At 47.2% G+C, this 11,246-nt stretch overlaps 1 protein-coding gene across 1 annotated transcript in view; it reads left to right on the forward strand.

Moving 5' to 3' along the window:
- NECTIN1 (nectin cell adhesion molecule 1) overlaps nucleotides 1–9,751 on the forward strand; it is a 184,331-nt gene extending 174,580 nt beyond the window's left edge. Inside the window, exons 7-9 of the mRNA XM_087706434.1 lie at nucleotides 417–507; nucleotides 2,892–3,005; nucleotides 9,557–9,751. Of these exons, the coding sequence (XP_087562560.1) occupies nucleotides 417–507; nucleotides 2,892–3,005; nucleotides 9,557–9,706 (355 nt within the window). The 3' untranslated portion in view covers nucleotides 9,707–9,751. The remainder of the gene's footprint in view (nucleotides 1–416; nucleotides 508–2,891; nucleotides 3,006–9,556) is intronic.
- The last annotated feature ends 1,495 nt before the right edge of the window (nucleotides 9,752–11,246 follow it).

The raw sequence follows: 11,246 nt of genomic DNA on the forward strand, positions 1-11,246 counted from the left end.
CTCCAAGCCAGATAAGGTCTGTGACTGTAAATCCTCCCTTGAAAGACTTGGCTGGATGTGAATGAGCAGAATTCACAGTCAATTAATAAAAGGGGTTTTTGTCAGAACAAGGAGTTTGCTTCAGGCTCTCGGGAAGCCTCGGTCAGAACAGGAAGTAGGAAATAGAATAGGAGAAGATCTCACCTCTAACCCATATATGCACTGAACCCTTATCTAGTTTTTGCTTAATATTGTTATAATTCTTAATATTGCATGTTTTCATGTTCTTATCATTTTTACAATGTTTTTAATGTTGTTATAAGCTGTCCAGAGTCTCTCCCCAACTAGAGGGACGGTATGTCCTGTACATTTAATAAATAAGTGAATAAGTAAAAATAAAGTACTGTCTCTCCAACTGGCCATTTTCCTTCCTATAGGATAGACCTCCCCTCTTCCCAGAAACCTGTGTCTCTGCCCCTCAACCAGAATCAAGAAGTGAAAAGCCAACTGACTGCAGAGAATATCCAGGTATACCTTCGGCCGTTTGTAGGACTTCCCACCAATTCATTGATTCTATCCCCACCCTATAGAGGGAATATTTGGGTTGAGTATCCAAAAGTTTACTTTCCAGCATTGCCTCTGGAACTCAGTCCAATAGCCATGTCTAGAACGAGTCTCCATATCTGGCTATAAACCATGGGGTTGATCACATGGTTACGGTTGGAGGCAGGGGTGGGCAGGGTCAACAATTTTTAGCAAGGGGTTCCCTGCCCGGTTGCTGGGTGGGTGTGGCCATGGTAGGCGTGGCCTAGTTGGCCTCCTGCACCACAGCAGAGGGGGGCTTTTTTGCTCTCCCTGGGCTCTGGATGCTTTCCCTGAGCTTCTGGGAGGGCGAAAGCTATCTCCCCCGGCCTACGGAGGCCCTTTCAGCCCTTCCTGAGCCTCCGTGTGCACCTGTACTTACCTGGCATCCCAAATAGGCCACATGGGGACTCTTGGGAGGGGCTGGGAGGGAGGGGCAGGGTGGGTGGGTCCCTCTGGAGGCCAGAAATGGTAAGCCTGTTTTTCGCCCTCCCCGAGACTCCACACATGCCCTGCACTTACCTGCACCCAAAACGGGATGCGTGGAGACTCCTGGGAGTGGAGGGGTGTGGTGGGCGGGGCCAGCCAGAAGTGGGATTTGGGGGGGTTCTCTGAACTGCACAGAATCTTAGTTAGAAGTTCTCCTGAATCCCTGCAAACCCCCAGAAGCCCACTCCTGGAAGGAGGTTAGCAAGCCTGCGTTCGAGACCCAAGTGCTGGCCTGGGGAAGGGTTGAGCTCTGGTCCTTGCCTCAACTCCTACCGGGGATGTGAAAGGATCCCCCAACTGGGCATCCCTAGGGCAATGGTGATGTCACCGGCTAATCTTTTCAACCCGGAAGCCCCTCGGTGCTTCTGACACAAGTGCAAACATCTGGATATCAATCTCGCTTCAGAGGCCATCCCGAATAACGGAATGTCAGAGTTTGTTGCGGAAAAATCAAATCCAGCCGGCGCACACAGATAACTGATTCAGCTGGATTCATTAACTTCTTTATATACCCTAATGACAGATGAATAAATACTGATAGTCGATTCTTTCAATGTGGTAGAGGTTACGAGCAGAACACAAGCAGGAGAGAAACAGTTAGTTTCATTTCAGGGTTCAGAGCGGACAGAGTAGTTTCAGTGTCAATTCTCAGCACAGACTCAGATCTGTTTAAGCTCCCATTGGCTGACTTAGTCGCTTTGCCTGTTCATTGGCTGACCTTGTTCCATGTCTTTCCCAGTCATGAATATTCTAACGAGGAATTACAAGAATGCTTTTCTCAGTATTTCATAGTGACTTCATCTCAATACACAAGAAGATGGCAGCAGTAAGATGGACATTTTAAATGAACAGCTTCCATTCCCCCCCCCCCCTTATTTACTCCTCAGCCTCACCATTATTTCTGTGACTTAACGGATTTATGGGAAGCTTTCCTGATACCAAGTTGGGTTATTTGTCTCTTTAAATCAATACTCACTTCTTTGGTCAGCCGTAGCTCTCCTCTTTTTAATTAGAAAGAACTGAATTGGGACCTCCTAATTCCTGGAACAATTTTCTCATATCTTCCATAAAGATGAGTCCAGACTTAGCTTTCTTATCTCACACAGATCATCTGGGGTCCCTAAAGCTCTCTGACTTTCCTATTAAGAGTAGGTGGTATCTAAGGTGGTAGCAGAATCTCTATTGAGATTCCTAAAGGGAATGACTGATGATGTTACCTAGTTTGGTAATGAAACGTCTGCAAGGAAATAACCAAGCTCAGAAAGCACCAGGGACTCTATAGTCATTGCCCTTTTCCTCCTCCTCCTCCTCCTCCTCCTCCTCCTCCTCCTCCTCCTCCTCCTCCTCCTCCTCCTCCTCCTCCTCCTCCTCCTCTCCCTGCAAACACCACTCCCTTCCAGCACTGATGATGTTATCTAGTTTGGTAATGAAACATCTGCAAGGAAATAAACAAGGTCAGAAAGCACCAGGGATCCCATAGTCATCGCTCTCCTCCTCCTCCTCCTCCTCCTCCTCCTCCTCCTCCTCCTCCTCCTCCTCCTCCTCCTCCTCCTCCTCCTCCTCCTCCTCTCCCTGCAAACCCCACTCCCTTCCAGCACTGATGATGTTACCTAGTTTGGTAATGAAACGTCTGCACAAAAAGATCCAATCTCATTCAGCACCAAGAACTCCACAGTTCAACCTAAGCTCCAAATATTCTCATCTATCACTTAATGCAATGGCCTGATTCCCTCGGAGAAATATAGTGTGATGGTCTCTCCATCAAATCCATCTGTGAGAACAGTTTTTCCCCTTGGGCTAGGAGTTCTCCTCCTGAACCTTCCCTACTGCCTCAACTGCAGGTTGTGCACCTGGATAACATGAAGGAGGAAGAGGCAGAGGTCCAGAAGACATCGTCCCAGCCTCCCTATTATGACATGGCAGCTACTGAGTCTACTCCCAACCCTGACAAGTTGGTAAGGACAAGTTTGGTCTTGATGTCCATCCATGTCAGTCTTCATTCTAGGCCAGGGGTCAGCAAGCTGCGGCTCCGGAGCCGCATGTGGCTCTTTCATCCTTCTGCTGCGGCTCCCTGTTCCTCAAAATATGCGTCACAACCGCCAATGTGTGACACCCACTGGCATGAGATTTATGAGCTTTTCAACCCCCAGTAGGCCAACCATGGTTAAATCCAAGAAATGAAAACCTTAAGAAGAAAACAGAATGTTTAATTCAACTACATATACAAATTTTGTGGTCGCTCAGGAAATAGTCAGGCACAGGAAGGGTTTTGTGGCTCCCTCCCGGTGTTTTCTTTTCTGTGGGAAACGGGTCCAAATGGCTCTTTGAGGGTTTAAGGTTGCCGATCCCTGTTCTAGGCCTTTAGCTTGAAAGTAGGCAAGAACCCATATCCAGGTAAGCAATCACCACAAGGCCAGGTGAATAAAAAGTAGGTAACATCAAGTCACATGGGTGTAGTTTGGTTCTGGGCCAGTGGTGGGTTTCAAAAACTTTTGGAATCTCTTCTGTAAGTGTGGCCTGCTTTCCGGGTCCACTGGTGGAACCTCTTCTAACCGGTTCGGTAGATTTGACGAACCGGTTCTACCGAACTGGTGCGAACTGGTAGGAACCCACCTCTGTTCTGGGCCTCTAAAACAAGATGGTTACATTCCTTTGAAGACTTTGTACTCCATCCAGAATCTCTCAGCTGAATCAGCCCTTTGTGGATTTGAAGGCAGGGGGGATGCCAGGTGCACAAGGCCTTTGCAGATAACCTCCCATGAACCTCTGAAAGAGCTTCAGAAACTTCAGGGATCCTGGGCTCTCAGTTGGGGTGGAGACCGAAGGTTTCGATTGGTCTGCGTCTGGGCCCCAGGCAAGAAGATGACATCGAGGCAGGAACAGCAGCAGGAAGCTTGGCATGTAAGTCAGCAAAAGCTACGTTGGGTCTAGAGGCCGAGATGTGAGGGCCCTTCCTGAAGGCAAAGATGGACGTGGAAGAGGCAGGTTGAGAAAGAGTGTTTCTTACCTTGGTGGTCTAACTACAACATCAACATAAAAGCATTTTTTTTTATTCTCCTGTACCGTCTGCCAGATGGTAATAGTTTAAAAAAAGGGAGCCCAGGATAAGATGGATCTTTAAGAATGTTTTGAACTTCCTTAAGGCAGCGGGAGCTATAAAGCTCTTCCAAAGACAGGATAGGGCAGCCCATGATCCTCTGGGCAATGACGTTGACCCTCTGAAGCGCTGCCCTATCTGCCACTGGGCAACTGGCAAACCAGACACAGGTGCAGTAAGTTGAAATACCCTCTATGGTGCAGCGGTAGAAGGTCCAATTTTCCATTCAGTTGTTGTTTCCTGAGAAGTCTCAGGCAGTATCACCTCTGCTGGGCCCTTTCGACCAGGGCTGCAATGTGAGCTGACCCAGGTCAGCTCCTCTTGTATGATAACACCCAGAAAGTTAAAACTGGCCCCTTGCTCCACTCGGCCTCCATTGATAATCAAGGCCTGGATGTCTGATCTATTCCTTCTACAGTCCACTATAAGCTCCTTGGTCTTATTGGTGTTAAGGACCAAGTTATGGTCTCCACAGCAGGAAAGCAACCGGTCCACCTCATCTCGATAGGCAAATTCATCTCCCCATCCCCCCACCCCAGAGACGAGTCCCAGAGACGAGTCCTAGCCGAGGTGGCACAGTGGTTAAATGCAGCACTGCAGGTTACTTCAGCTGACTGTTATCTGCAGTTCGGCGGTTCAAATCTCACCGGCTCAAGGTTGACTCAGCCTTCCATCCTTCCGAGGTGGGTAAAATGAGGACCCAGATTGTGGGGTCAATATGCTGACTCTGTAAACCGCTTAGAGAGGGCTGAAAGCCCTATGAAGCGGTATATAAGTCTAACTGCTATTGCTATTGCTACCATTGTTGTCTCATCTGCAAATTTAGTTTGTTACCAGCGTGAGTGGGAATACAGCCATGCCCATAGTGTAGACTAAGGGACTCAACATGCAACCTATGGTGTACCAGTGTTAAAAATAAGGGTATAAGAATAAGCTTGCGTGTGCAGCCACCTGTCCCAACAAGGGTTCTGCAGAAAGAATCAGCGTTGGGTTCCCCCAGAGAGGGAGGGGGGCATTTAGGCTTCTGTAATCTTCTCCTTTCCCATGCCCCCTCCCCTGTTTTCAAGTGTAATTCAAAAACGCCCACCTGCCCACCCGCCTCGGTCCTCCTTATTCCCCCTCGTTCCCCAGTGGTGACATTTCCATAAGCTGCCGGCATTTTCGGTCTTGAAAATGTAATGCAGATAACTCAGGAGGTACTGATTTAAATCAGCTGCACTGCAAGATAGGATAAGCAATGTAGGGTGTTGTTGTTGTTGTTGTTGTTGTTTTAAAACGAATTTAAAAAAATAGAATTGCAGACAAGTTCCAGAAAGATACACATTCTTGCAATAAAAGAGAAAGGGGAAAGAGAAGCATTCTAAATATTCTTCTTTGCAAGATCAACTTTCATTTTCCTCCCTTGGACGGACACACAAACAAACACAAACACACACACACACACACACACACACAAAAGAGGGAATTTAGGATGGACTTTCCCATGTTTTTTTGTCTCTTTCGTCATGCATTTATTCTTCCCCACCTCAACTGAGTATGGGGTTGTGACGTCCAATGTTTGGATAACTTAAAAGTTGCTTTGGAGAAAAATAGATTTGCTAACAGGGGACGCAGCGGCTCAGTGACTAAGATGCTGAGCTTGTCAATCAGAAAGGTCAGTGGTTCGGTGGTTCGAATACCTAGCACCACGTAACGGAGTGAGCTCCCGTTACTTGTCCCAACTTCTGCCAACCGAGCAGTTCGAAAGCACATAAAAAATGCAAGTAGAAAAATAGGAACCACCTTTGGTGGGAAGGTAACGGTGTTCTGTGCGCCTTCGGCGTTCAGTCATGCCGGCCACATGGCCACGGAGACGTCTTCGGACAGCGCTGGCTCTTCGGCTTTGAAACAGAGATGAGCACTGCCCCCTAGAGTTGGGAACGACTAGCACATATGTGTGAGGGGAACTTTTACATTTACCTTTAGATTTGTTAACAATCATTAGCCATGATATTGAAGCACAGTCTCTATATTCAGAGATAATAAACCACTAATGGGGAATATGAAGGATATTTATTTATTTCTGGCAGGTAGCCTAAGAAAGAGAAGCTTAAGGATGACGTGATAACATCTTCCAATACTTGAAGGGCCATCACAAGGAAGGGGGGGTTGATTTAAAACATAGAATAATAGAGTTGGAAGAGACCTTGGAGGTCTTCTAATCTACCACCACCCCACTCGAGCAGAAGACCCTATATCATTCCAGACAAGTAGTTGTCCAGTCTCTCTTTGAAAGCCTTCAGTGGTGGAGCACCCATAACTTCTGAAGGCAAGTTATTCCATTGGTTAATTGGTTAATTTGCTTTAAGAGAGTTGTGGGTGCACCAACACTGGAGGCTTTCAAGAAAAGATTGGCTAAGCAATTGTCCAAGATTTTAACGGATTAACAGAGTTGGAAGGGACCTTGTAGGTCATCTACTCCAACCCCCCACCCACTCAAGCAGGAGACCCTACACCATTTCTGACCAATGGCAGTCTCTTCTTGAAAGTCTCCAGTGATGAAGCTCCCACAACTTCTGAAGGCAACTTCTGTTCCATGGGTTGATTGTTCTCACTATCAAAAGTTCCTCCTTGTTTCTAGGTTGAAATGTCTCTCCTTGTTTAGTTGCCATCCCTTATTCCTTGATTGGACTTCAGGTGCTTTGGAAAATAGCTTGATTCCCCTCCTCTCTGTGGCAGCCCCTCAAATATTGGAAGATGCTCTCCTGTCTCCCCTGGTCCTTCTCTTCTCTAGACTAGCCATGCCCAGTTCCTGCAACTGTTCTTCATATGTTTTAGCCTACAGTCCCCTAAGAACTCCTGCTTTGGGTAGGGGGGTTGGACTAGAAGACCTCCAAGGTCCCTTCCAGCCTTAGGATCCTGTGATTCTATGGCTTCAGCCTCAGTTTCCTTTACTTGTTGCTCCAGACACCTTTACATCTCTGCTCTTCTCAGTTACCCAGGCCTTCACCTGATGAATTTCTACCTTGCCTTGGATCTAGCAAAGCGTATGGTCAAACTGGGCCCATCCATGTCATTTGGAACCCGTGCTGGCTCTCGAGATGGGGGGAAAAAGAAATTCTCATTACTTTTCTGCCAGTCAGGCGTTGGGACCAAACTTTTTATAGATGGTGACACAGTTTCAGCTGAATCCCGTGCCGTTCCATTGCTCATCAAGGCAAGAAAGTAAAGCACTCAGCCTTGGCATCTAACAGGGAATCAGGTCTCGGATACGGGACTTGGAGGCAGGCAATTACTGGCCAAATCAGTCCACCTCGCCACGGGCTTCAAAGTGCTTGTTCTGAAGCCACAAAATTTCTTTGAATGCTTCCCCCGCAGCTGGGCAGTTGCTGCAAACCATTTGAAAGAGGAGGAGAGGGAGGGAGATTGCTGTAGCGGAGTTCCTTCGGAATAATATCTGCCAGCTAAAAGATTTGGAAGGACTGAGAGGTTAAAAGGGATGCGGGCAGAAGGTTTAATCAAAATAAGAAGGCATATATATTTAGAGCGTGCAGCTACACTGACGTCACCTATTTTTCATGGGAAAGTTGGAGGAAGGGAAGTTTTATGTGAGGGCATGCAGACCAAAGTTCCTTTTCCTGGTCTGTGCAAAACATCTGGATTGCGGAAAGACAGCCATAAAAAGTCTCTTTCTGCGTTCCTCCTGACCTCAGAAAATGCTGTATTTGAAGCGTTATACTCTTTCCTTTGGGATGTGGTGGCTCAGTGCCTAAGACGCTGAGCTTGTCAATCAGAAAGGTTGGCAGTTCGGCGGTTCGAATCTCTAGCTCCGCGTAACGGAGTGAGCTCCCGCTACTTGTCCCAGCTTCTGCCAACCTAGTAGTTCGAAAGCACGTAAAAAATGCAAGTAGAAAATACAAGTAGAAAAACAGGGTCCACCTTTGGTGAGAAGGTGACAGCGTTCCATGCGCCTTTGGTGTTTAGTCATGCCGGCCACATGACCATAGAGGTGTCTTCGGACAGTGCTGGCTCTTTGGCTTTGAAACAGAGGTGAGCATCGCCCCATAGAGCCGGAAATGACTAGCGCGCATGTGCGAGGGAATCTTTACCTTTACTCTTTCCTAATTTGGGGGCCGTGATTGCTTAGCAGTTAAAGACACTGAACTTGTCAGATAGAAAGCTGACAGCCCAGGTTCGAGACCTGAGCACTGTGCAACTGGTTGAGCTCCCATTCCTAGTTCTGGCTCCTGCCCACCTAGCAGTTCGAAAGCATGCACATGTAAGTAGTTAAATAGGTACCACTGATACCACTTTTCTGTGCCTTTGGCATATAGCCATGCTGGTCAGATGACCACAGAAGCGTCTTCGGATAACTCTGGTTGCCCTTGGCCAAGAAATGGAGAGAAGGTCAGAGTTTGTTGGGAAAAAATCAAAACCAGAAAGCGCAGACAGATAACTGATTCAGCTGGATCCATTAACTTCTTTATATACCTAAGAACAGAGGAATAAATGTACAATACCAACAGGTGGTTCTTCCAACATGGTAGAAGTTGCAGTTCACCAGAACACAAGCAGGAGAGAACAGCCTAGCTTCATTTCAGAGTTGAGAGCAGATAGGGCAAGTCCAGACAAGTTTACTTCTCAGAGCAGCAGACTGCTTAAGTTTCAGTTTCGATTCTCAGCACAGACTCAGATCTGTTTAAGCTCCCCTTGGCTGACTTAGTTGCTATGCCTATTCCTTGGCTGACCTTGTTCCCATGTCTCTCCCAGTCATGAATATTTTAACAGATAAGCACCATGCCCTAGAATCAGACATGATTGGAAACCTTCACCTTACTCTTTCCTAACTGTTGTGTTTTCTGAATAGCCTGGGTTTGAAATCTCCCAAGTTCTTTCTTTCATGCTCTCTGGCTACGATTTCCTCCTTGATTTTGTCACAGGTATGGATCGATCAAGCTTTAGTGTTTCCCTCTTGGATGACTTGGGAATAAGCAAGCCAGCTGAGAAAACATCATACGAATGTTTCCCGATAGACAGAAAAGCAGACAAAGACAGCATCCTAGAGATTGCAAAGCCATTGGTGCACGAGAAGGAAACGGACTCATGAATTGTGATTCTGAGAGATTCAAATCCTCAGAGCAATGTTTCTTTTGAGCTTCTTTTGATCTCTTTCTCACTGTCGTTCTTCATTTCCTTTTCTGTCTTGATTTCCCCCATTTGACTGTCTTCTTCTCTCTTCCTTTCCTCCTTCTCCCTGGTGTCTTGTCTTTCCACCTCCGCATTTCTTCACTCCCCACTTCTCCCCACTTTCTTTCCTTCCTTCCTTCCTTCCTTCCTTCCTTCCTTCCTTCCTTCCTTCCTTCCTTCCTTCCTTCCTTCCTTCCTTCCTTCCTTCCTTCCTGTCCATCCATCGTGCTCTTTCATCTTCAGACCACGGGCAACAACAAGGATGCCAACATCCAATACGCAGAGCTGGACACATCCGTTCTGACCACAACATCATCACCGAGTCACAAAGCCTCCGTTCCTGCTGGTGGAGATCTGGTTGAGTATGCAACCATCCAGGCGAACGTATCTTAGCGCACCACACTGTCAGCCTTTCTCCCTTCGGATGCTGTCCTCAAGGTATGTACGGCAACTCCTCCCTTCCCACAACATTGGGTAATGTTCTCCTTGTCTCTGAGATGTCTCCTCCACCCTTCCCTCCTTTCTCCTGCCAGGGATGTGGATGGTCCTAAGAATTGGACAATTTCTATGTCAACTCATAAGGCATTTGCATGCCATGGTGAGGAAAGGGGGGGGGGGAGTGCATTCCATGCATACCTTTGGCTAAAGTTAGATCTCAGATTACTACAGCAGGCTTGTGAGGCACCTCGTGGGAGAATGTGATTTATGACACAGACTGAGGGGAGGTAAGAAACGGGGGGCAAAATTCAGCCATAATTTAAATGAGGTCAGAACTGACTGCAATGGGGTATTGCCGAAATGGTGTTCCTAATAAATGATTGGAATGAGGTGGCTCAGTGGCTAGGACGCCGAGCTTGTTGATCAGAGGGTCAGAAGTTCGGTGGTTCGAATCCCTAGTGGAGTGAGTTCCCGTGACTTGTCCCAGCTTCTGCCAACCTAGCAGTTCGAAAGCACGTAAAAATGCAAGTAGAAAAATAGGAGCCTGATCACTGTCAGATGGCCCTGGCCCCCTCTCTGCCTTCGACTCGGACCCCTCATCCGACCGAACAGGGTCCAGGACTGGCCCATGTTCCTCCCCAACCTCCTCACTGTCCGACTCTGCTGCCAGCTCCTCGGACCGGCCACAACAATGACCCAATGCAACTTTTCTTTCTTCTGTCAACTAGCATTGTCCCCACTTTCCTAAGTGAAGTGAAACCCCTCTACAAATAGGGAGGGGAGCCTTCCTCTCCTAGTCATCCATCTCCCCCCACCCATCCCTTCTCCATCCCTCCTGCATTTCTTTTCCTTCCATTGGGAATTTGTCCTTCCTGAAGTTGATAAGGTCTTCTTAATCTACCTTGGGAGGTCTTTTTATTTATTTATTTTTTTAAAAAAAAACCCGATTGAGGTTGTTTATCACCATCTTCATCGTCAGAGGGGGTTGGGGTTTTATTATCATTATTATTATCCTCATCCGTGAAAGGATGCTAATCCTGCCAAATCCACATTCCAGAAAATCTCCCAGCTTCTCTGAAAATAAAGCCTGTCAGATGACACTTTGAAAATGTAATCTGGTTGCAGCAAGATTTCTGAACGGAGGCGCAATTTTGCAGAAACTTCATTTTATTTTATTCCTCCTACCTTTCCCTGCGGCGGTTTTTTTCCCCAGCCTTGTGAATTGTAGAGATTTTAGACACCTTAGAGTGGCTGATAACTTGATAGATGTCCAGAGAAGATGGGAATGGCTGAAGAAGATACAGGGAGTCCTCCCCTTACGACCACAATCGAGCGCAAAATTTCCATGGTTAAGTGAGACCTTTGTTAAGTTTTGCCCCATTTGATGGCCCTTCTTTCCTCCATCCGAGGGCAAAAGCAGGCGTTTCAGGGGAGTTGCGGGTTCCCCAACCATGCCCACGTGCAGCCCCTCCCCTTCACTGTCTCTCCAGGACAG

Source organism: Thamnophis sirtalis, unplaced genomic scaffold, assembly GCF_051295495.1.
Source record: "Thamnophis sirtalis isolate CommonGarterSnake01/CBP01778 unplaced genomic scaffold, rThaSir2_p1.2 scaffold_2, whole genome shotgun sequence".
Classification (NCBI taxonomy): domain Eukaryota; kingdom Metazoa; phylum Chordata; class Lepidosauria; order Squamata; family Natricidae; genus Thamnophis; species Thamnophis sirtalis.